This window comes from Urocampus carinirostris, chromosome 8 (assembly GCF_059441175.1).
Source record: "Urocampus carinirostris isolate Australia breed hairy pipefish chromosome 8, RoL_Ucar_1.0, whole genome shotgun sequence".
Taxonomy (NCBI): domain Eukaryota; kingdom Metazoa; phylum Chordata; class Actinopteri; order Syngnathiformes; family Syngnathidae; genus Urocampus; species Urocampus carinirostris.
Window position 1 is genome coordinate 41,198,942 of NC_142356.1, and position 26,890 is coordinate 41,225,831.

The following is a 26,890-nucleotide window of genomic DNA, read 5'->3' on the forward strand; positions in this document are numbered from 1 at the left end:
TTCCGCTTACTTATAGTGGGAACCTATATTTGTTTGTAATTTTAAGAAATATGGTTGATAAACCTGTTAACAATATTTCAAAGTAATCACCTTAGTAGCATAGTAACTTTTTTCATCACATTAGTAGTAATTGCTAACTTAACATAACAGGTCTCTTATCATAGAAAACCCAAAACTTGTTGTAAAAACAAAAACTGCAAAGTTAAAATTCTATACATTCTTGGACATGCAAAATAATTTGTAATTGATGTCATATCATGGGAAAAACATTGTAAAGTGAAAAGGTCCTAACACAGCAGAGCCTTCTCAACATGAAATATAAGCAGTAAAAATAGCCGTCCTGAGTTGCAGCGTTTTGTCCATGTAATAGCGATGCTTCCGCTGCAGGTTAGGTTGCAAGAGGAATGATTTACATGTAGATAGACTGGCTGGCATTGTTACCGTCACAATCGATGAACCTGCAATAAGGATTGGCAGGGCGGGTTCAGGCCTTAGCATAGGCTAACAAAACGGAGTTCAAGTCAAGTCTAGCAGCACATCACTTGGAGCAAACTACGGGCCGGGGGTTAGACCAGGCCCGCCAAGGGTTTTGAAACCGACCGTAGGACAACGCTAAAAGAAGCACAATAGTAAAATGAGATGCCGTTTTAAATATGTCCACTGTTTTTGATCAAAACCAGGCACCACTCACAAAACAAACCGAGCTGTATTCTTTATTTGTCTCTATTCTGAGCTCTCTCTTTCTCTTTTTTTTCTCTCTCTCCCTCTCTCTCTCCCTCTATCTCACTCTTTTACTTTATCTCTTGATCTCTACCTGTCTCTCCTTCTCTCTTGTTTTTTTCTTTCTCACTTTTTTATCTTTCTTTCTTTGTTTCGTTGTCTATATTACTTTTGTTCCGTTTTTCATGAATTCTCTGCTTTCCCTCATGTGGCCCTGAGCTCGAATGAGTTTGACAACCCTGGCTTAAAGGCATCGTTTGATTCATATTACATAGACATGCTCACCTAACAGACATAACGGTTATGTCCCAGGCAGTGTGTGTACCTTCAAATGTAGCTCGCCATATATTCAACATTTCGACGCAGTGCTTCATAATCCCTTATCATTAAAAGAAGTGATACTTGACACAAGCCTTGGCAGAACACATTTCCCACCTGGGTAATTAGGCAATGAATTAATTATATCGCCTCTAAACTGCAGAACCTCTTGCAAAGTCATCTACGACCGAGATCTAAATTTGGATGGCGACGTGGACACGGGAGAGCATGTCATGGACGCGGAGTCCGCATCTGTGGTGGGAATCGGACCGTTCTCGGGGGAGCCCGAGACGTACTTTATGGAGATGTGGAGTGTTGAGCTCAGCTGGAACAAAGCTCGTGTGGCGGAAAAGTAGATTCCATTGGGAGTTCTACATGGAACTAGAATGACACACATATATTTTAGATATTTTTAGATAAATGTGTACACATATATACATATATATATATATATATATATATAATAGTGCTTTTAATTTGATCCAAGAATGTTGTATGTCAAAAAAAAAAATAGATCAAAACATTTATTGTGTTCCAGTGCTCTAAACACAAAGCAAGGCATGCAAGTACGTATGCAAACATATAAACCCCTAAGCTAATGCTAAACTAATTACTAATGGTTTGTTTTATAGTCAATAATGCAAATGCCACAACTTAAATGTTGTGTCACCAGATGCCGGGCAGACCCAAATGCTGGACACGAGGAAAACCAACATACCAACCAACCAATATACCTACCTACCTACCTACCTACCTACCTATGTATCGATCTGTCTACCAATATATACAGTTAATAGTTGGTTGGTTGGTCTGTTGGTTGGTTGGATCCCTTAACCACTTGGGTCGTAGGGGCACCATTAATTATATGGGGTGTGTCTTGGGAAAGTACAGCCTAGTGGCACGCATTCTTCTCCAGGCCAACATATGTTTTCAGTGTTTAGACATAAATCTAAATTGATCAGGATTCTTCCGATTGGTGATGATACGAACAGAACATGTCCCAAAAAATCTAAAGTTCACAACTGGCTATGAATCTCCCTCATGTAGCAAGGACATCACAAGTGCACGACATGCCAAAGATCCGTATTTGAATGCCATTCAGTGCTTAAAAATACATGGATGCGAATCCCCTGGTACCAAAAAGGACCGCATTGCAGCCTTAGGAATCACTATCCCTTCCAAATCTCCGTGGCAAAATAAGGATAACAAATCTCGCATAAATCCACTCCCACTCCTACCTACACAATAGCCGTTTTGTGACAACGCTCGTAATGGGGATACAGTCATTTTCTGCCGTTTAGCTTTTTTGTGTCGCTCCTTTTTATTCACATATTGATTGCCGCGTCTTCTTTTACTGCTCAACCTTGAGGTCTTTTATTTTCTATATATTCGTCTAGTCCCGTCTGCTCAAAACCATTGTTTCTCAACTGGTGGGTCCGGACCAAAAAGTGGGTCGTGACCAGGTCTTTGCCTTGGCAAAATGAAGCTAATAAAACAAAACAAATATATAACTGAGGGGCAATGACACTCTTTAACACTAAAGGGGGAAGTTGACACCTGCTATTTTATTCCACAAAAAAGACCAGTAAATTTTGTTACACCTGGCCAAACACAGATAGAGAATGAAGTATGGACTTTATTATTTTGACGACAAAACTATTGAAGCGGAGCGTTTTGCATTTTATTATTCCTTCATCCCTTTATTGGGTAGTGCATCCGGAAATTGGTGTTAAATAGCATAAGCAACTATACAAACTATGGAGATTCGAACGTGGCCAAAAAGCATCAATACTCTTTTTGTTTTGTTTTTCCCAGCTTTTCTCCCAAAAAAGAAGAAAAAAGAAAAGGGAAAAGAGAAAACGAATGAACAAAAAAATAAAAAAAATAAAAATTAAGAAATTAAGTATATAAAAAAAGAAGACGAGTGGAAAAATATAGGAAAAAAGAAAAGTAGAGTATAAAAGAAAAATAGAAAAAGGATAAAATGAGAAAGAAGAACAAAAAGTAAATTGAAAATTTAAAACGAAAGATAAACTTGGAAAAAAGAAAAAAGAAAGAAAAAAAAGAAAAATGGAAAAGACAAATAAACAGAAACAAAATTAAAAAAAAAAACATGAAACAAAAGAAAGGAAAAAGAGGTGGAAAAGTATGTTAAAAAGAAAGGAGGAAAAAATCTGGTGTTTGTGTACCTGTACCAGCCAGATGGCCAAATATGATGTCAGCTTTTCAATCAATAATTTTGAAAAGGGGAATTTTTGGATGGGTCCTAAAGTATGAACAGTTGAGACCCACAGCTTTTCAACAACTTAATTTGGGTTATTTCCCGTCTCGAATTACAAACGCCTTTTAAAGAGTTTGACGCAAGAGAGATAATATATTTAGTGGCACTCAGCGTGTCTGGGAATAACCCCATAAAATACTGTGATGGGTTTAATTAAGCTGGAGATGCTGTTTGATGTGGGACACCTACTGTGTAGCTGTCGGTTACGGCTTTCTGTTCGTGTGTGACTCGTCTCTTGGCGCAGTGGATGAGTGGTTAGCGCAAGTGGCTCACAGTTAGAATGTTTCGTGTGGGAAACAGTTTCTGCTCAGGTTCTTTTTTTTGTGTAGAGTTTGCAGATTTTTTTCCCTTTGTGTGAGGGTCCATCCAACAGTAAACAATCTTAGCTCAGTCAACTAAGTGACACAGATCCACATTTCAGTTGTTTTTATTGGCATTTCACTTTTGAAGCAGGGGACCTGAGAGTGAGCACATCACTGGGTGTGTGTGGAATGAATGAGACGTCAGAAAGAGACAAACAAAATTGACGAAAATAATAGTTAAAATCACATACCCCTGACTTTAGCATTTTCCCATGTAGTGTGCAATCTAAATATACTACATGGTAACGACTACATGCTAACGAGTAGATGTTAACAATTACCTGCTAATGTCTACATGCGAACGACTACATGCAAAAGCACAATTGTTCCTATCCAAAATGAATGGGCTAATTTTTAATTCATTTTGTTATTACTGTGTATTACACACTGTGATTACACAGCGCTATTGCTATGTTATTACGAAAGCTGTGGGTTTAGACTATCCCTTAAAGCATCTCCCGATTGCAAACGAGTAAATGATAATGGGTAGATGCTAATAAGTAGATGGTAACGAGCAGATGCTAACGACTTCATGTTTACGACACCATGCCAAAAAACAATGTGCGGCGCAAACCACAATAAGTCAAGTCCACTCAGGACCCTTCTGCCACACACCTTCTCTTTCCTTTATCTCTCTCTCCACGCTAAGATACTGGCACTGTAGGGTTGGGGTGTGGTGCTGCCTTAATCACTCATTTGGGATGGGCTCAAAATAGTATAGATAGGTTGTGATACATAGAGGGAATGAACATGTTTTTGTTCTATTATTCAGAAAAATCTTTTATTATTGCTAAGTCTCAGACCTTGTGTCAGGGACCTCCCGGAAAGACGATTTGCACCCCGAGGGGTCCGTTTACCCTACTTTGGGAACCACTGCTATAGCTAAAGACAGAAAATCTGCAAAAAGGATCTGATGCATTATTATTATTCATTCCTATGACTAAAGTTTCTCTTTTTCCATCCAGTGAAATATTAAAGAAATTACAAAAAAAGTGTAATACAATAGAAACCTACCAAACAAATCGAAGCATATGTAGCGCTGTATGCAAGTGCCCAACCTTGCTATCTGTGACCTAGATTTCAACTAGATTTGCCTCACTGATCATTTTGACCCAAAGACCATCTTTGTAACTTATTTCATCAGCTTATTTGGGAAAGTGTATAACACAACATTTCATTGTTTCTACTGTTAGGAGAAGTCTTAAAATTTGAATTGATAATAATATAATTTTGCTGAGTTTTGGGGCATTTATAACACACCCACGGCGGGTCATTTTGACCTTAAGGCAGCAGGAGGCTTAATCAAAATAACTCTTCAAACCATTGAGGGAGGTTTCGTTAAAAAAAAAAAACCACATTTCGGAGATTCGTTTGTTTCACATGACGTTGGAGATTCGTTTGTTTCACATGACGTTACGGACCATGAGGCTAAATCCCTGAGGTTAGTTTTCCACACACACAAAAAAAAAAACAACTTGTACGTTTATTCAGTGTTTTCCAACCACTGTTGAACACTTGTTTAATTGTCGTACTGTGCCGTTGGAAATTATCCATCGTGTGCTCCTTTGTGTTCTAGCGAAAGCTATCTTTCGTTTTAATTTGCTTTTACCAGCGGTTCAACGGCACTGAGAAATGATCTTTGGCTCAAAAAAGGTTGGAAAACACTGAGTAGTTGTAAATTAAGTTAATTCTCAGCACAGAAAAATATGTTTGCTTTAAACGTAGAACAAGAGGCCAGGTTCTGACCTAAATACAATACTAGCTTTCAAAGTAAGGTTGAAAATAATGCACAGTATAAATCTATGCTCGAGAGTTCTGAATCAGAATGCAATAGGCCTCAGAGACAGTCTGAGGATATTTCAATTTTTAGACATCATGATCTTTGTATCACACTGAACATTAGTTCAAGCCATGGTAGCATGTGGTAATACCTTTGAATGGAAAATGCAACTCAAAGAAATTACTTGGTATCTGCAGCTAGGCAAGGTGAGTTGAGCTGGAACCATGTAATGGAAAAATACCATAATATTGTTCTATGGCCCATTCTAGAGGCAGTTCCTTGTCTTTGTCTTCCCCTGGTAACTTTTTGTCAATTGCTAATGTACGCTATCGACTACGATGGCGAAAAATATGCACTAAACACGAATAAATACCGTAAATCCAAGCCAGGGACGACTGGAACTGAATAGAATAGGCCCCAAAGACGATCAGAAGATATTTATAGTTAAGAATATCATGATTTAATATTGTTCTATCTTAAATGTAGATCTTTGTCTCGGTCCTCCCTTTGTAACGTTTTGCCAATCACTTGTTTTCATTCCAGGTAAGCCGAAGCTTGCTAGCTCCACTGTCTTTGGACATCGCTGGGGACCCCGACAGTGAGCGTGCTCTAGGCAAACAGCGCCTCAGCGTCGCCATTGGTGTCCTGGCGGGAGCGGCTGCCGTCATTTTGGTCATACTACTCGTAGTCACAGCGAGGCAATGTGGCGCTCAAGGCAAAAACGGCTACGAAGCGGGCAAAAAGGAACCGGAGGAAGATTTCTTCAGTCCGTCAGGGGCTCAACCGCAAGTGGGGCGCGGCGGCGGTTCAGACCGAGGCCGCAAACCCCGCCGAGACAAACGCAACGGGACCGGCAGCGGAACGGCCGCAGGAACTGGAAAATCGGACCGGTCGCTCTATAGCGGTATTGTCACGGTAAACGGACTCCGCCGCCACGCTGACGAAGAGGAAGAGGAGGATATCAGTAGTGCTAGCGATCGCCTGGCGGCCCGTTACTGCGCTGTAGACGGTGACCCCGGTAGTCCCAGGATGGGCGGTGGAAGGCGGCACCAGTCCAGCCCCGACCTAGCCAGGCACTACAAATCTAGTTCTCCTCTGCCTGCTGTCAACCTCCAACCCCACTCTCCACCGGCTGAAGGCAAGAAACACCAAGCGGTCCAGGAGCTGCCGCCTTCTAACACCTTTGTGGGCAGCGGCGTTTGTGTGGGAAGCGCCGGTTCCAGCAGCAGCAGCAGTGGGGCGAGCGGAAATGGAGACGCTATGTCCCTGGGATCGGACCAGTGCTCGGAGTATGGCTGCCAGACCGGGAACAAGTACAACAAACAGGTAGGACACCTAATAAGTTACTCTTAAAGTTTTTGCTCCACACTGCGTTCACGATTCACTCCTGGGCGACAATAGCTGCTGGTTGTTGTCATTGTTGTTGTCTATTATGACAACAAGTGTCTTAAGGGCAAGCTCTACCCAAACGGTAGCTGTTAGCAATATCTGATGGGTACTGTTAGCATTAACTACTCTTCCCAGTGATACTTAAGCGTTGACAGTCACTTAGAGCCCACCGCCTACTGGATGCTGCTAGCATTAGGAGCGCTATTTGGTGATACATTAGCGTCACCAGTAATTCACAGCCCTCTCACTTACTGGGTACTGTTAGCATTAGCAAGACATGCTTGTGATATTTAGGCTCTTTTAAGTCAAGTCAAGTCAAGTCATTTTTATTTGTATAGCCCTAAATCACGAAGAGTCTCAAAGGGCTTCACAGATTATTACACTATATTACACAGACTATTTTTTCAGCCGACGAGAAGAGTAGGTTATTCATATGCTATGGAGTAGAAGTGAGTTTTAAGTTTAGATTTAAACATTTCCACTGAGGTTGCAGATCGGATCTCAGGGGGAAGAGCATTCCACAGCACCGGTGCCCGGATGGAGAATGCTCTCGAACCAGCGGAACACTTCTTTGCTCTTGGGATCACCAGAAGACCGGCACTCTCAGATCGTAGGCTTCGGACCGGGACGTAGGGGCAAATCAGATCTGAAAGATAAGAGGGAGCAAGTCCATGTATGATTTTGTACAATACTAAGAGAACCTTGAAATCACATCTATGGCTAACTGGGAGCCAATGCAGGTTAGCCAAAATCGGTGTTATGTGATCGTACTTTTTTGTCCTAGTTAAAAGCCTCGCTGCGGCATTTTGTACCAGCTGAAGTGACTTGATTCTAGACTTCGGGAGACCAGAGAGTAGTGCATTACAGTAATCGAGACGGGAGGTGACAAACGCATGAATTATAATTTCCGCATCAGACTGAGACAGTATTGAACGGAAGAAAGCGGTTCTAGTAATTTTCTTTACATGCATTTCAAAGGATAGATCAGAGTCAAATATGACACCTACATTTTTAACTGAGTCACTCTGTGTGATGTGACATTTGTCAATGTTCACAGCAGTTTTTGAGAATATATCATGGCATTTAGATGGACCAATGACTAACATTTCGGTCTTTTCAGAGTTAAGACGCAAGAAATTGAGTGACATCCACTCTTTTATCTCAATGAGGCAGGCCTCCAAATTTCCACAGTTTAGTGTGTGAGATTCCTCCAACGGAAGATATAGTTGAGTGTCGTCTGCGTAGCAGTGGAAGCTGATATTGTACTTGCGAATAATATCACCTAATGGAAGCATGTAAATACTGAAAAGAAGGGGGCCAAGCACTGAACCCTGCGGAACACCGCAGGTAACATTAAAGGGCTCAGATGTCATTTCACCATATTTAACACAGTGCGTCCTATCTGAGAGGTAGGATCTGAACCACGAGAGGACGGTTCCTGAGAGACCAATCCATTTTTCCAACCGTTCTAGTAGGAAATTGTGGTGCACTGTGTCAAAAGCAGCACTAAGATCCAGCAGCAGCAAAAGTGATGAAGCGCCAGAATCCATTGCCAGTAGGAGATCATTTGTTACCTTGATCAGAGCTGTCTCAGTAGAGTGGTTAGCCCTGAATCCTGATTGCATGGATTCAAAAAGGTTATTCTCCGATATGAAAGCATTCAGCTGCTGTGCCACTACTCTTTCGAGTACTTTAGAGAGGAAAGGTAGGTTTGACACAGGTCTGTAATTACTTAATATTTCTGGATCAAGGTTGGGTCGTTTCAGTGTGGGTTTAATAACGGCGGACTTAAAAGCTGCTGGAACTATACCTGAGGTATTGAAATCATTTATGAGTGAGTCAATCGAGCCATTGTATGCAGGAAAAGACGCAACTGCTCCAGGAAGTAGTTCAAAGAGCTCAGAAACTGTGCCAGTGCTTATATTGCGTCCGCTAAATCCTTCAGCTTTTTTAACACTACTTTTAGCTAGCACCTCAAATGTAACTAAATAATGATCCGAGATAACGGTAGTACACGGTAACACCATGATGTTTGAGGTTAAAACTCCTCGAGTCAGAATCAAGTCTAGCGTGTTCCTATCTTTTTGGGTTGGCAAATCAACCAGTTGATTAAAACCAAATGCATCAATTAGAGAATTAAACGCAATAGTAAGTGAACTGAGTGGGGAGTTCATATGAATGTTAAAGTCCCCCATAATTATAATTTTGTCTGCATAGGTTACTAGTTCAGACAAAAGTTCAGCAAATTCGTCTGAGAAAGTTGTGTACGGCCCAGGTGCGCGATAGATAGTTATTACATAAATTGACAATAGAGAGGACCGCATCACAAGAGCCTCAAACACCTTGTAATTATTAGAGGTACGAGGATTAAATTTGAGCGTTTTTTCAGAAATGAGCGCGACACCGCCACCCTTTTTCGACGTGCGTGCTACATGGCTACTCTCGTAGTCTGGGGGAGAAGCGTAATTTAGCGCTAAATACTCATCCGGGCGTAACCAAGTTTCACAAAGACCCATACAGTTAAGTTTATAATCACGAATAATGTTATCAACAAGTAAAGCTTTTGGAGCAAGCGATCTAATATTTAACAGACCAAATTTTAGCTTTGCTGAATCATTTGACTTAGCTGAACTCTTTGTAGTCTTTGTCGAGATCTTCAAAAGATGCCGCGGTTGTTGCTTTTCGTGTGCGCTGAGTGTAAAGCTTCGGTTGTCCGGCGAGGAATGAATGGTGGAATTAGTTACATCCTCGCGTCCATCTTGCTGCTTAGACTTCGCACGCTTCACACATCTACCTGCACGGCAACCACGCTTCTGTTTTCTGTCCTTACGGCGCCGTTGTCGTCGTTTATTAAGAGGAATAGCGGTCCACAAGGATGCCGGATCTCTTTGAAGTTCGCTCGGTATATCATAGGCGGTATAAAAAGTGCCCGAAAAGTCGAAATTTAGACGCCCACCCAACCGAATAAGTTCGTCCCTACTGTAAGTGTTTTTGGCCACACATGTGTCCAAAAGTGAAAGCAAAAAAGACAAGAGAACGGCAATAAATAGAAGATTAGCTGGAGAGCAACTAGCCGCAAGCATGCATCCATGCGCCGCCATGAAGCCCCTTTTGGCTCTGCTCTTTCAGCTCTATTTTTTTGGTTGCTTTAATCCATATATTAACAATAACAATGTAACAAAAAGCACAAAATGTAAAAAATGTACTCTTCTATCATACATTGAAATTTTTACACACCAAGGATTTTTATGTACCGGTACTTTCTATACAGCTTACATGTAAATGTGAATGAAAACAACTTATCATTGTTTCTGCTGTTACAACCATTTTAAGTCATAACATTTAAAGTTAAGAAAATATTAATATTATTTTTTTTCAGGCTTTTTAAAAACAAAGTTGCGGGTCATTTTGACCCAAGGACAAGAAGAGGGTAAACTTTATATAGATATAACTGTTTAAAAAATGTTTTCATTTTGTAGTTCTATGACTGCACGTCACTGGTTCTAGCATTAGCGTAACCTGTCGCTGATACTTTTCAGTCATTTACAGCCCTCGCACCAACTGTGTACTGCTCGCTTTAGCAACACTTGTCGGCAATACTTTAGCGTCAGCAGTCATTTCCAGACCCTCGTGCCTGCTAAACGGTCCTAGGTACATTTGCATTAGCCACGCTAAAGCTGTCATTAAATGCTTGTGCTAGCAATAAGTCACGCAAGCCAAATTTATATTAGCGGTGCTTGAGCTTTCGATAAATGCCAGCCGTATAATACATTGCAAAAATTGGAAAATTGAAGAAAATATATAGTGAAATAAGTAAACAAAAAAAAAATTGTTTCCCAGGTAAATTTTGCTTCAATCGATTTTTATATCTTTTTCCACTTATTTTCACTCGTTAGTTTTAGGCAACTTCCGTTAAAAACAAACAAAAAATATGTTTCTAAAGACACATCTGATTGAGGAACTAACGTTTATGAAAAAAATAATAATTAGTCAAAATAACTATATATATATATATATATATATATATATATATATATATATATATATATATATATATATATATATATATATATATACAAACTAAATAAATGAATTCATATATTACTTAGTATAATACTATAATTACAACAGTTCAGGGTGTCCCTGCCCACTGCCCGAAGATAGCTGGGATGGGCCCCGGCACCCCTGCGACCCTACTTAGGAGAAGCGGTGCAGATAATGTATGGATGGAAAACTATAATAAGAAATGTATATACTAATAAAATAATAAGACATATATTTTATAATTGTAATTATAATTAAAATACTAATTAAATATTCAAAAAAGTAACAGATAAATACTACAAACAATTCAACAAAATTAAATATAAATTTGGAAAAAGAGTAAAATGAAAAAACTGCCAGGTATTGTTTAAGAAGAAAAGTACAATTCATAGCGGCTGCTTATCAAAGGAATATATTGACACAACGTCTTTCTGTTTATTTATTTTGTCAGAAGTTCATTCATTTGATTATTTCTTTTTATTTAGGTTTAAATGTGCTTTTTGTTACCTAATCTTAATAAAATTGCTGTAAATATAGGTGTGGGCAACATGGCGCAAAATATCATGTTTTTATGACAAACTCACAATTCCAATTTTATCCCATTCACAGCCCCACCACGCACACAACTTTTTAATGAATAATTAGCACATTTCTTACCATACAATTATATTTAAACTTTTATTGTTACTTAAAAATCAGCTATTTTACGAAATAATTCTGCTTCGTGACCAGGAATTGAAATGCAATTTTCAAGATTGGCACACTCTAAAGACAGAAAATCTGCAAAAAAGGATCTGATGCAATATTATCATTCATTTCTATGACTAAAGTTTCTCTTTTTCCATCCAGTGAAATATTAAAGAAATTACAAATAAAATGTAATACAATAGAAACCTACCAAACATAACATAGAGTGTATTGGTTCACCACTAGATGTTGCTGTATTATGTCATGCAAAAAAACAAGTGTTAAAAACACGCGGATGAATTTGGAAAAACGGTGATTCAAAGTGACCAAGCACTCTTTTTTTTCTCATTAATTTTGCCCAGCAGCAAGAAAGCCGGCAATAATGTCGGCTCTTTGAAAATAAGTCTCATGTAATGTAAAAGATACCAATTTATTAACCTACGAGGAGTTAAAAATGCTCCTGTGCATGATTTAATGTATCTCGGATTATTTGAAATATTTTATTCTTTTTCTTTTTTACCTCTAGGAGGCGCTTAATGAGACACAATGTCCCTTTTACTTTCAAAATATCAATCAACCTCTGTCATACCCAAAAAATTCTTCAGTGGGAAAGGACTTCGCTTAATTGAGATATTGTAACATTCCGACTCTTAGACCAGATTAGCACAATGCACTGTTCAACTATCACTGTGAATTTGCACATATTTATCATATATGATTAAAATATAATTTTCAATGTTATTCCTCTTTTGCACATTTTTTCTATTTTTTTAATTTTTTAATTTTTTACTTGCACTAAAAGGAGAAGCCCTCCAATTGCATTATACTTGTAAAATGACAATAAAGCCCATTCAGTCGTTCGTTGAGATCTGAAAAACTAACCTATGGCCTGCGAACCAAATGTGGCTCTTTTCATGAGTACATAGGGCTCAGAGATCAAATTTGCCAATAGGACATTTCTCTGACAAATGGTTCCCAATTTTCAGTGGTATATTTTATATATATATATATATATATATATATATATATATATATATATATATATATATATATATATATATATATATATATATACTGTATGTATAGTGCATCCGGAAAGTATTCACAGCGCTTCACTTTTTTCACATTTTGTTATGATACAACCTCATTCCAAATTGTATTAATTTAATCTCTTATCTCAAAATTCTACACAAAATACTCCATTATAACAATGTGAAAAAGTTTTTATTTTACTTTTTTTTTAATTTATTAAAAATAGAAACCTAAGAAATCACATTTACATAAGTATTCATAGCCTTCGCTTAATACTTTGTTGATCCACCTTTGGCAGCAAATACAGCCTCAAGTCTTTTTGAATATGATCCCACAAGTTTAGCACACCTATATTTAGGCAGTTTTGCCCATTCTTCTTTGCAATAAGTCTCAAGCTCAATCAGGTTGGATGGGAGATGTTTGTTCACAGCCATTTTCAGATCTTTCCAGAGATGTTCGATCGGATTCCAGTCTGGACTCTGTTTGGGCCACTCCAGGACATTCACGGAGTGGTTCTGAAGCCAATCTTTTGAGATCTTGGCTGTGTGCTTTGGGTCGTTGTCCTGCTGAAAAATGAACCTTCGCCCCAGCCTGAGGTCAAGAGCGCTCTGGAGCAGGTTTTCATCCAGGATATCTCTATATATTGCTGCATTCATTTTTCCTTCTATCCTGACTAGTCTGCCAGTTCCTGCTGCTGAAAAACATCCCCACAGCATGATGCCGCCACCACCATCCTTCACTGTAGGGATGGTATTGGCCTGGTGATGAGCGGTGCCTGGTTTCCTCCTAACATGGCGCCTGGCATTCACACCAAAGAGTTCAAACTTTGTCTCATCAGACCAGAGATTTTTGTTTCTCATGGTCTGAGAGTCATTCAGGTGCTTTTTGGCAAATTCCAGACGAGCTTCCATGTTCCTTTTACTAAGGAGTGGCTATCGTCTGGCCACTCTACCATACAGGCCTGATTGGTGGATTGCTGCAGAGATGGTTGTCCTTCTGGAAGGCTCTCCTCTCTCCACAGAGGAACGCTGGAGCTCTGACAGAATGACCATCAGGTTCTTGGTCACCTCCCTGACTAAGGCCCTTCTTGCCCGATCGCTCAGTTTAGAAGGCCGGCCAGCTCTAGGAAGAGTCCTGGTGGTTCAGAATGTCTTCCATTTACGAATAATGGAGGCCACTGTGCTCATTGGGACCTTCAAAGCAGCAGGATTTTTTTCTGTATCCTTCCCCAGATTTGTGCCTCAAGACAATCTTGTCTCGCAGGTCTACAGACAGTTCTTTTGACTTCATGCTTGGTGTGTGTGCTCGGACATGCACACTCAACTGTGGGACCTTATATAGACAGGTGTGTGCCTTTCCAAATCATGTCCAATCAACTGAATTTACTGCAGGTGGACTCCAAATAAGCTGTAGAAAGATCTTAAGGATGATCAGTGGAAAAAAGATGCACCTGAGCTCAATTTTGAGCTTCATGGCAAATGCTGTGAATACTTATGTAAATGTGATTTTTTAGGAAAAAAAAACTTTTTCACATTGTCATAATGGAGTATTTTGTGTAGAATTTTTAGATAAGAGATTAAATTAATACAATTTGGAATGAGGCTGTAACATAACAAAATGTGGAAAAAGTGAAGCGCTGTGAATACTTTCCGGATGCACTGTATATATAAATATATATATATACATATGGGACACAAGCTCTGACATTAGGATCATTTGATAGATTATATCAAATCATCACATGACACACAGTGAAATAATATGTGCTGAAGAATGGGCTTATGTCTAGAGAGCAGGTTTGGTGGTTTTATATAGTTTTGTCTTAAAATATACAGTGTGGCTCTCTTAAAGATATATTTTTAAATATTACTGCTAATATGGCTCTTTGGGTCACAAAGGTTCCCGACCCCTGCAATAAAGATACGACGTCTATACTCATCGGTGGCATTAAAAAACATGGATTTAAAGCCTCGATAGGTTATTCTCCCTGATCTGCTTCTGAGCCTGATTGCTATCGTTTCTTCCCCGCCGTCACGTCTTCTTATTTACAGACGCTGACATCTAAACAGCGTTTTATCTCCACCAACTCGCACGCATGCAGACGTTTTGGCATGTTAAAGCTGTGAGCCGTGCTTCGGCGCCCCCCGCTGTCTAGATGTGCACGCTCGACGTGGCGCATTAGCGTGATCTGACGCCGGGGACGCAGAGTCTACCCCCCGCCAAGCGTCAGCGTACACGAACAGACGTGTTTTTGCTCGTATACACGGGTTTACTCCCCCCCACCTGAGGTGTTCAAACACAAAAGTGGGCGGGTTGTTGCCTGCGACTAGCTAATTGGTCTTGTTATCCTTCACCGGCATGCCAAGTTAGCCAAAGTCAAACTGACGGGTCCAGCTTCCGCCCACCAGCATCAATCATTTTAGATGCATCGATCATAGACATGATGAACAGGAGTATGTTTGCTTATGAGCTTAATTTGTTCAAGGATCATGCTTCTAGCTTGAAGTGCTTGTGTAACGAGCACATTTTCCCAATATGAAATAAATAAACACTAATTAATCCGTTCTGGCATCCCAATTAGTTATAGTACCTCACTACTCCTTCCAAAATGTAACTGAGAGTAACTAGAGCGCTCCACTTGGGACTGAGATGTCGCAGGTTAGATTCCCGGCTCCAAGTTAAATATCGAAGTGTCCTTGAGCAAGACACTGAACCCCTAATGTCCCCGATAGGCAGGTATGCACCTTGCATGGGCAGCCATGCAAGGTGCATATCTGTATCTTATCATATCATATCTTGTATCTCTGGCTGTCGGTGTGTAAGTGTGAGTTTGAATGGATAAGTCTAAAGCACATAGTAAAGATCTTTGGGAGGTTTTCAGTGACGTGAAAAGCCCTATATAGATCCAGACCATTTACCATTTACCATTTAGCTGCGGTAGTAACTGAATAATAGTAAAAGTAACGAGTTACCAGTGAAAGTAACTATTACCGTAACGCTTGTCTTGCAATTGGTATAGTTTTGTCAAGATAGCTCCCATGAGCGTGCAGGCTTCAAAAGGTTTCCATGGTAGTGTTTTGTTGTGGGCTCGTGGTTATCCCGGCTGCTAACTTCATGTTTTTGCTGAGCCAGCCTTCTGTTTTGGTTTCCCAGCCTATTGATCCCGGTTCGTCCTTTATGCCGGCAAGCCTGAATTGTTCCAGGTGGTTTAGCCCTTGTTAGGTTTCTGTTTTATTTTGGCTAGTTCGCCCCATTTTGGCTGCTCGCTATATGTTTTACCGTTGCTGCACCCATTTGCGACACCACGCCTAGATATTGTACACAAAAACTACCAAAACTTGGCTTAAAATACTCAAAATATCAGACTAGTTAACATGTAAACCAATGGAGTGACTGGCTTGCTAGGGTGCTGGTGTGCTTCACATGACATCAGAGCTCAGGAAGTCAAAGACAAGGCGGACTGTCCTCAAAATGCATTATCTCGGAAAAAAAATGGAATACAGTATACCGATGACATATACAGTATATAGATGATGTGCGAAAAACTACTATTTTCACATGTATGTTTTAGAATTTGGGAATCCCCTTAAGTTGTCAGTCTTTGTAGAGAGACCGCGACTTCTGCGCTATGTGAGTGTATCTCCTGTTAGCACCTTGTCACAAATCCGCAATAACACAAGTTTTTTTCATTTAAAGTGTTTAATGACAAAACTTTGTAAGAAAAGGCACGACCCTGGTTGGATTAAAAGCCTTAATCACATATTTCAATAACGAACAAATAGATGTTGACTAATCCTTCTCTTGCTAGGTCACACAAACAACACTCCCATCCATCCATCCATACATTATCTGCACCGCTTATCCTGAGTAGGGTCGCGGGGGTGCTGGAGCCCATCCCAGATATCTTTAGGCATTGGGTAGGCGACACTCTGAACTGGTTGCCAGCCAGTCGCAGGGCACGAAGAGACAAACAACTCACTCGTTCATTCACACCTAGGGATTGGACTGGCCAATTAACCTGACATAAATGTTTTTGGAAAGTGGGAGAAAACTGGATTGCCCGGAGGAAACTCACGCAAGCACAGGGAGAACATGCAACCTCCACACAGGAAAGTTTGATCTCATGACCTCAGAACCGTGCCGCACATGCGCTAAGGACTGCACTGCCGTGCTGCCCAACACCACTCCCCTGTTGATCTATTATTTCCTGTTTTGTTTCAATTGACACCATTCCCCTCTTTCTTCTCAGAAAATACCTTAACATTTCCCTTTGCTGAAGTCATGGCTAGTGCTCAGAAAAAAACCCAAAAAGGACATGCAATACTACAAAAACAAACTTGCCGTGTAATACAAACGAGTTTGTGGGATCAAGAGTCTGATTGGGGTAAGCGCATGCTTAAAGTGGAAAAAGCTGAAAGTGGTGGTAAGAGGTCTTGGGAGGTGAGCAATCGTTTAACTGGTCCTAAGGTGAGGACCAAAAACATACCTCCTCCACCAGAGGGCCCCAACTAGGGTTTTAAGTTGGTACAGGTGTGTCCATTTATCACACACCTCTGCCCAATTATCCAGAAATCTTTAAAAGGACATTTTGAACATTACACATGGTTGGGTCATTGTCATTTCATTTTGCCACCCCAGGAGGTTTTTTTTGCATTTATTTCTGCTGTTCTTTTGTTAATTTGCTCATTGCAGTTTTTATTTCCAGTGTCGGTTGTTTTCTAGTTTGAACTTCAGGTTTGGTTTTTGTTTCTTGTTTTTTTGTTTGGACATATCATTAGTTGCTTCGTGCCAACTTTTTTGTTTGCTATTTTGCTCTTAGTGTTGTAAATAAATGCTGTCCTGGGTTTGAGCACCCCTTCTCCGAGTTTCTGCCTCCCCTACATGGGTCTATCTACCACCAAACTTAATAGGTGAGAGAACACCTAGCCAAGTTGGTTCTTGCCAATAGAACGGTCTGCCAAAAAATATCAGGTCTACTGGAACCATTGATTTTTTTAAGAGGGTTAAGAGTCTTAGACCCAATTTTTACTATAGCCTTTAATTGATCTTTTTTATTTTGCTTCATTTTCAACCTTTTGCTGTATCAGAGTTTAGGTCCTATTTCTCCTTTTTATGTTTTTGTTCTGCAGTTGTTGTATTTTATTTTCCTCTGCGTGTCTATTCCTACATGCCTCTGATTTTACCAAGTTGGCCAAAGTCGAACCGACGAATAGATTCCGCGCATGGGCCAGTCAGGTCCATATTCCGCCCATCAATCATTCTGGCTGCACCGACCCCGCGTGAAGCTTGAGCGACATGCCGTCCCTCTTAAAGGGCTAGTGTCTTGTTTGCATGACTGACAAACCGGAATGTATCCTCCCCATGGTAAAAGTGCTGACGTGGTCATTAAAAGAGAACCGGAGGAGCTTCTTAGGCTAATCAATTCATACACAGGAACCCGCTGATCCTACTCAACACACACACACGCACTAAATAATACGCACACACACTTATGAGGTTAATCCATTACGGAGTCAATCCTCTTAATCTGCCTTTCCCAGGGTAAGAAAATGCTTACTCGGAGAGTTTGATTCTCTATGCTTACGTGCACTCAAAAAAATGCCGAAGCGTAGTGATGTTAAAATGAAGCCCTATAGAGCAGCGGAACCCTGCAGTGAAATCTTTCACACATACATAGGGCTTCAACATGAATCATTTTCTCAATTACGGTATTATGTGGACAGAATAATGTATAACATGCTATAAAATAATGCGTTTTATATCATCTTCTTAATGCAATTTATATTGCATATATATATATATATATATATATATATATATATATATATATATATATATATATATATATATATATATATGCAACAAGTGAAAATAAAATCTGGTGGATAATTTTCTGAATCAGTCACTCAGTCACAAGGTACACACCCTCTTTGCGGGGCTTCAAACGTGACTGTTTGCATCATCACGCACACCTCAAGTTACACCTAAGTTCAGGAACCATCTCATCTAAATAAAATAAGGCTTTGTACTGGAGGTCAGGGAACTGCCTGAATTTTGGGTGAAGTGCTTGAGAATGCATGATGGTCTTGCTGAGTTTTTCACCAGTCTGATTTGATAAGCCACTCATTAAACAGCGACATACAAAAATTGAGAAAATAATAAAGTTGGCAGGCAGCACGGCGGCGCAGTGGTTAGCGCGTGTGCGGCATGGTTTTGAGGTCGTGGGAACCTCCCTAGTGGGTTCAAATCCAGCTCCCGGCCTTACTGTGCGGAGTTTGTATGTTCTCCCCGTGCTTGCGTGGGTTTCCTCCGGGCACTCCGGTTTCCTCCCACATTCCAAAAACATGCATTTCAGGTGAATTGGCCGGTCCAAATTGTCCCTAGGTGTGACTGAGCAAGTGAGTTGTCTGTCCCTGTGTGCCCTGCGATTGGTTGGCAACCAGCCCAGGGTGTCCCCTGCCCACTGCCCGATGATTGCTGGGATGGGCTCCAGCATCCCCGCGACCCTACTGAGGATAAGCGGTGCAGCTGATGAGATGAGATGAGATGAATAAAGTTGGCACAACGCAGCAGCTGTAATTGCATGGTATGGTAGCTTCGTTTCCCAGTGGTGAATTGTAATGGGAACAACTTAATGCAACTAAAATTATAAGCTACATATTACTGTCATTTTTACCCAATACCTATATTGGGAGAGATTTGTCTCAGAAAAATTTGCACACATATTGTTAAAACCCACAAATATTTTCACCATTTACTGAAGATCTAAAAATAATGTCTTGATAAATGCACACGCAAGATTAATAATCCCATTTGCAATTTGCAGATATATTTGTTGATCTTCATAATATGATGATTCACGCCGGAATTCCTCTTTTGATGGTACTGGAAGAAATAGGAAAATTGGCCTTGAAAGTGCTTAAAAAGTGCTTAAATTTGGCCATGAATAAGGTGTACAAACCCTCTGCACACTATTCAAGGATTCGAACCGAGAAGCACATCAGCACTGAAGCACATTGAGGGACGCGTAGACACACAAACTGACAGAGTAATGAATTATTGATCACGGGGAGTAATTAACTCCTGTGCAGAAGTGTCCACCGTCTCACGTCCACCTCACACTCGGCCTAATGGTTGCGGTTTTCTTGCACGTGTCGGAATTTGTTTACACAAAACAGGTTTTGCCGGAAGGGGGCCTGAATTCCTACTGGGGAGAGGGATTATGCTAGTCAGATGTTTATTTCTGGTGTGAATGTAGGACTGTCATTATTGACAATAAGAGAGATGACTAACATTGAAAATCATATTTAATTTAAAAGTGATTTTTTTTTAAAGGTGCTGTATGGAATATAGAACTTTCTTGCTCCATGCTTGTGTAATCCAGGGTTTGTACGGGTGATTAAAATCCTTAAAAATGACTTTTGATTTTGTGTTTACAAGGATTAAAAGGTGCTTGAATTTTCGGTGAAGTGCTTGTAAATGACACTGATACCTGTAGGTTTGACTTTGCCATTGATATTATTCTTCCTCTGTGATTAACTGCAGTTGATATTAGTTTGTATGGCATTGTCCCATGAAGCAGCATCACATCCTATAGGTTAAACCCAAGTGCTACACCTAAACAGGTCCTGAAATGTGTATTAGTGCAAGAATTACGTATCGGTTATGGACATTTATCATGGGCCATGCAAAATATACAATAGTGTTTCCAATTGGTAAGTTATAGTGAAAAGAAGTTCTTGCAATTGAAAATGCAAGCTACAAATTTCAGTCATTTTTACCCAACACCTATGTAGAGATGTATGTTTACAAAACTAATAGATATATATGTGATTTTCTCAATATCTAAAAATCATATGTCTTGATAAATGCACACGTGAAATTAAAAATTGCATATGGAAATCACAAATATATTTGTGGCTCTGCAAAATACCATATTCACACCAGATTTTTTTATTTCAATGGTACTGGAAAAATTTGAAATTTGGCTTCCAAAAACCCCTAAATCGTGCTTAGACTTGGCTATGAAAAAGGTGTATGACTCCTGGTTAGAATTGAAGCCTCTGTCAAGCTCATCATGTTGCGTCTGCATTTCTTATACACGTTCGGATCAGCGCTTATTTTTCATCTTTGTTAGGGTTTGGGTTGGCGTTTGAACTGTACTTGAAACAATCATTTTCTTACTATAACCATTTCAATGCTACAGTAACAAAAAATTACGGGGACGAGCAGGAATTACCTTCCAGCATTTACGAGTGCCATTTTAAGAATGTAAGTAGTTGTTAGACAATGCTATCAGTTAGAAATTACTGCAAACAACAAAATAGTGATAATTTTATTGTAAAAAATTCGCTGGAATTCAGCTGTTTAATTTTGGAACAATCAACTTTTTTGTAAAAATCACAATTGCTGCATTTTCTATAAACTGCTTGGTAGGTTGGATCCCTTAGGCTTGCTATGAACTAGCATAGCAATTTACATGAGATTTTTAGCATGTGGTAGCTCTGTGTTAATTATTTCTGGTCAAATTTAACTAAAAAGAGCCCCTGTATGTAATGTTTGACAACTAGAAGGCTCTGTTGTCTAATACAAAAGAAAACCAGTGCCAAGAGCACAGTGTAGCAGCAAAAGACGACAGACAAACATTGCGGCAACTACTAGGTATAGATTCCATCTTGTAAAATAAATCGAAATTTCTCGACAGTCACGCCCACCCACCAAACAAAGCTCTCCCTAACCTGCCCCCCTGATAGTGTTTGCTGAGTGCTGAAAAAAAATGATAGATATCTTGATATCAATGGAAATAAAGACAATTAAATTTATCTCAAAATCCGCAGAGAAAAGAATCGGGAACAACCAAAGTGCGAAGTAGCGAGGGTTCAGTGTACTAAAGTAGTAGAAAACCTGTGGCGGCCAGAGGCACTGTGTGCTTGTGTTGTCCGTCTTTCCATGCCAAGCTTTTGAATAAAATAGCTTAACAAGACCTGAGGCTAAATGTCTTGCATCTGGCATATCTATTTAAGGATGAGCTGCCAACCACTTGCAGAATGAATGTCGAGGCCACTCGGTTCTCACTTTAATTTTTTGGTTTTGTTTTTTTGCATTAGTCAAGTGGAGGGCAGCACGGCGACGCAGTGGTTAGCGCGTGTGCGGCACAGTTCTAAGGTCTTGGGAACCTCCTGTGTGGGTTCAAATCCAGCTACCGGACTTCCTGTGCGGAGTTTGTATGTTCTCCCCGTGCTTGCATAGGTTTCCTCCGGGCACTCCGGTTTCCAAAGACTGCATGCATTTCAGGTGGATTAGCCGGTCCAAATTGTCCCTAGGTGTTAATGAGCGAGTGAATTGTCTGTCCCAGTGTGCCCTGCAATTGGTTGGCAACCAGTTCAGGGTGTCCCCTGCCCACTGCCCGATAATTGCTGGGATGGGCTCCAGCACCCCCGCGACCCTACTGAGGATAAGCGGTGACGCTAATGAGATGTGATGAGATAGTCAAGTGGAATTAAACAACAATTTCAAGATTTTTTTTTTCAATGCCCCAAAAAATCCCAATGCATATATTTTAACTGTGTATTTATTTTATTTTAAGGTATTTCATTTACTATCTATACTTGACTGTATTTTAAATATTTTAATTGCTCATGTTGGGTATTGTTTTTTTTTATTTTTGTAAAATACAAATACAAATGTTTTGCAATAAAATAGATTAGATCAATACTTAAGTACAATTTTGATTTAAAAAAAAAAGTTAAAATGCATTTTCAAATACTTCTTGAAAATAACTAGAGGAAAATACATACATACATACATACATACATACATACATACATACATACATACATACATACATACATACATACATACATACAGTATATAGTATATTAGTTTTAAGGTCTATTTATTTTATTATTTTTTCGGTCTAATGATCTTTCTTTCTTTCTTTCACGGACCAGAAACGTTTACTCAGCTTTATTTAGAGGGAGGAAAGAGCTTGCACCCACGATCCGGTGATCATCGGTCACTGGTAGCAGGCAGTGTCGATAGCGAGGAAAAATCAGGTCGATGGCCGGGACGGAGGAGCAAAAACGTAAAACAGGTTCAGAAAAGAGGTTGGCACCGGGAATCAGACGGGAAACAGGACAGGATAGAGTCAGGAGTCAAAAAAGGGCTTGCCTAGCGTACTGACAATTGTTGACAGGAAGGCGGGGGATTAAAAAGAGGTCAGCATCCAATCAGTGACCGTGGCTGTTGGCGCCAACGGACCCGACTCAGGTGCCTCGCATCAGTAATCATGACACTTTCTTCCTTTCTTTTTTTCTCTCTTTCTCGCTCTGTCTCTTTCTTTCTCTCTTTCTCTCTTTCTTTTTTTATTGTTCTCTTCTTCTTTATCTTTCTCTGTCTCTTTCTCTATCCTTATTGCCACTTCTCTCTTTCTACATTCTTTGTTTTTACTTTTATTCACATTACTTCTTTCTAAAATTATTTCCTTATGAACTTTCACGTTAAGTACTGCTATCTTATTGCTACATTAAAAATAATGAATCCTTCATATATCCTAGAATACTATGATAAAAAAAAACATTTGATTAAGAATAAGAAAGAAGTAACATTCTTTAAAACTAAAAAGCAATTTATGCAGTACAAGTATGTATTAGATGCTATTGACTATCTCAGCCGGCAGCACGGCAGAGCAGTGCTTAGCACGTGTTCTGACGTCATGAGATCGAACCTTTCTGGAGTTTGCATGTTCTAATTACAATACAAGAGTGGGCAAGTTGTCAAGGAGGGTATTCCATCAAGAAGATGCCACATGATACTGGCTCACGCTTTAAATCATTCAAGAGCACTTAACAAATGAGTGAGCGTTCTGGTCCGGGAAAAAAAAAACAGATGGCTGTTGCTCTTTTAGATTTTAATGCCCGTTGCAGCATTTTTCAGTCAGAACCAAAAATATCCATTGGAGTTTGCACGATGGCTTCCCAGCAAACGGGAGTGGTGGGGGTGTGTGTAGGGGCTGGGGGTGAGGCTTGTTTGGGTGTCAGCCAAAGAGCGAGAATGGACCGCTGAGATGTGGGTCATCAGGATACCCGGTGGCATCAGGACACTTTAATGATCACAGCGGTCACATGGCACTGCAGTCAATATGGGCAAAGTGGCCTCTTTTGCCCTCAAACCACTGGCGACACAGACACAAAAACACACACATGCACACAAACATGCGCTACGATGCATGATTCATTTGCAAATCATTGAGTTAGTAGGTCTACATACCGCTTTGTCGTCGCCTTAAAAAATGTTCAACACTAGTACGTAGCTCATAAGATCACCTGAGCAGCCCATGGACCAGTTCTGTAAACAGCTTAATTGTGATGGGGCATTGGGATTTTATAGAAAATGTGTTTTTGTTTAAGCAGAATGAGAAATCCCGCAAATGCAGTGGTTCTCAAACAGAACATTTGACACCAGGAACTTTTTTTATTTTACTGTCCTACAATAAAGTGCAATTGCACCTCCACTAAATTAGGGGGCAGCAGCGCTCTATTGTGTGTGCTTTGCACATGCGTAGCCGAGATAATTAGTACGTGCAGAGACAAAGTGCTGCAAACCCTACAGTGAACCAATGAAAATACTTTGATGGGGATGAGATGACAAGTGGAGAGAGACAGGGATAAAGAGGAAAATTAAAGTTATTTATCAGTTGTAGGATGATTTTAACAAAAATACATTAACAAATTATTTTAAAATGAGCATATAATGTATCTATGTATATCACTCAGTACCCTTATACAAGGCAAATGTTTTAATGGTTGACTGAATCTGTTCTACCTCAAGTCTAATATTGACATCCTGGTAAAAGCATAATGACAATATAGTAACAACATAGTAGTAACATGATAAGTTGTTAATTTGGAAATATGTATCAAACTAGTAGCCTTTAGTGCTCAACAGTAACAATTGTATTTCTTCATGTATAAGTTTGGGTGTCTGTTATACATGAAGTTTTATGTATTACGGCATTTGTGCTAGGACCAATAAGTCTAAAAATATCGCTGATCAGATTCGCAACACATTAGATGCAAAAGGAATTTAACCCGTGTCGCGGCGGTGAGAACATTGAATCCTTACCACTAGACCACCAGTGATATAGCGTAAATTCCAGACTATAAGCCGCTACTTTTTTCCCAAACTTTCAACCCTGCGGCTTATTCAGTGATGCGGCCAATTTATGTAATTTCTCTAACGGCCGCCAGCGGCGCTCGAGTACAAAAGGTAAGATTTAGACCGGTGGAATATAAGCGCTGAGGAAGACTGCAACACCTTGGCTTGACTAGCAGCGAGAAATCTTTCACTAAAACTGGCCGCATACGAAAGGCAACTTTTTCGCAAGTCTGCCAGTGGATCCTGACAGCGTGGGGCAGCATCAAAAAATCCACCATCACCAACGGGTTGCAAAGAGCCCGTCTGCTGCGTGACGGAGAGGACACATAATTAGGAGTGGATGAAAGTTCCAGCGACAGTGACGGTGCGAGTCCGGCTGCGGGAGCGTGGGACGACGTTTATATGACAAAGTTTCTTTCCGACACTGAGGAAAACAAATTTTTCTAAGGAGAAAGATGAGGACGGTTTACTGTGATTTTTACAAGTACGGTGTGTTTTTTTTTAACAGACCCGTTTACTGTGTTGCGAGCGTGTTGCTAGCGTGTTGCTACTATTAACTGCCTGGATGAAAGTTATATTATTATTATTATTATTAAAGCTTTGAAAACTCTCTCGGTGTACCGTCTTTCTTTGTAAATATGTGTAACCATGTATAATATGTATTTGCAACTGTATATTTTTGTAATGTATTTATTTTAGAGACTTATTCTGATATGTTTTGCACGGGCAAATCAAAAAGAAGGGGCGAAAACAACGGAGGCTGACGGGAAGTGGAGTAAAGGTGAGACGTGTTTGTGGACGCGGCGGACAATAGTGGTATATATTTTTCCCACCCTTACCTTTGGAAATATACACTTTTTTCCTTGGATTACTTTCAACGGGACCCGGACTCTGCAGGTCTGCATCAAACCTTAAGTACCGGTATCATTTTCCGTTCATTTTGCCGGCTGTGAATATTGGACTGTGTACTTTAATGAAGGACATTCAGTTTCAATCACGAGACTTAAAGTCGGGTTTGGGTTAATTTTGTGTTTGTGTTACATGTTTTAATGTGGGCGCATGCGGCTTATATACAGGTGCGGTTTGTGTAAGTACAAAATCGGTTTACCTCCTGAAATGTGGTGGGTGCAGCTTATAATCAGGTGTGCTCTATAGTCCGGAATTCACGGTAGATACCATTCAAAAGGGCATAGGATTTTATCTCTCTAGCACGCTATTTTTTTGACAGTAGCAGAGACGAATATTAAAGAATTGTGAAAATAGAAAGTTGTCCTGAAAGACATAAATGGAAAAATCCTGATGAGCGAAACAACTCTTTGGTGCATCTAATGATGAATTGACTTTGAATGACAATTAATCAATAGATTGTAAATTTGATGTTGGAATTGGGTTTAGAGTTTACATTGTCAATAAATGACTTAAATCATGTCCTCATGTATTCATTAATGTTTGTCACTTACAATGCTTAGTTTGAGCTGAAGAAAGTGAAACTAAATTTCATGCCGAAATATTAGGGATGCGCATTTTACTCCCGTGCGTATTACACAAAATAATACAGTAAACTCTCTTACTCAAAAAGGATGGTGACCCCTGTTCTATTCTAATGAAACCACACCTCTTCCCCACCTCTTTTTACTTTTAGTTTGACTTTCACCATTGGCGCTGGTTCCTCTCCCTCCTGCTGTGTCCGTATGCAAGCCTACCCTTGTACCCGCGCTGACCTTGGATGCACAGAATCAGCGTTTTTACTACTTCTTTTATAGTAGTGAGCGTTTTTTCGCTCTGAGGGCCACAAAGGCTGGATCGAACTAGGGACACACTTGCCAACGCACACACTTTTAAGGGCCAATCAATGTCGCCCTAACAAGCCTGAGACTGCAGGTGGGTTGACGGTGCAGTTTTAAGCTTCTTAGATGACAAAACAGGAGGTCAGAGTTAGCTTCTTGCTATTTTTTGTGTTACAAAGGCTGACATTTTTCAGTGAGCCTATCATCTCCTGGATTTTTTGGAGATTTATACTTAGCCACTAGTATGGTGGGTGTGTTGCAGTTTCTAGTTTTGATGTTACTCAATGAACAAGAACAACTCCGTTAAGTAAATGACTAGAGAGTGAACAGTATG

The 26,890-nt window shown here is 40.0% G+C and overlaps 1 protein-coding gene across 1 annotated transcript in view; it reads left to right on the top strand.

Annotated features, from left to right (window-relative positions):
* pcdh7a (protocadherin 7a) overlaps positions 1-26,890 on the top strand; it is a 118,486-nt gene that overhangs the window by 17,317 nt on the left and 74,279 nt on the right. The window contains exon 4 of the mRNA XM_088342712.1: positions 6,005-6,787. Within this exon, the coding sequence (XP_088198838.1) occupies positions 6,005-6,787 (783 nt within the window). The remainder of the gene's footprint in view (positions 1-6,004; positions 6,788-26,890) is intronic.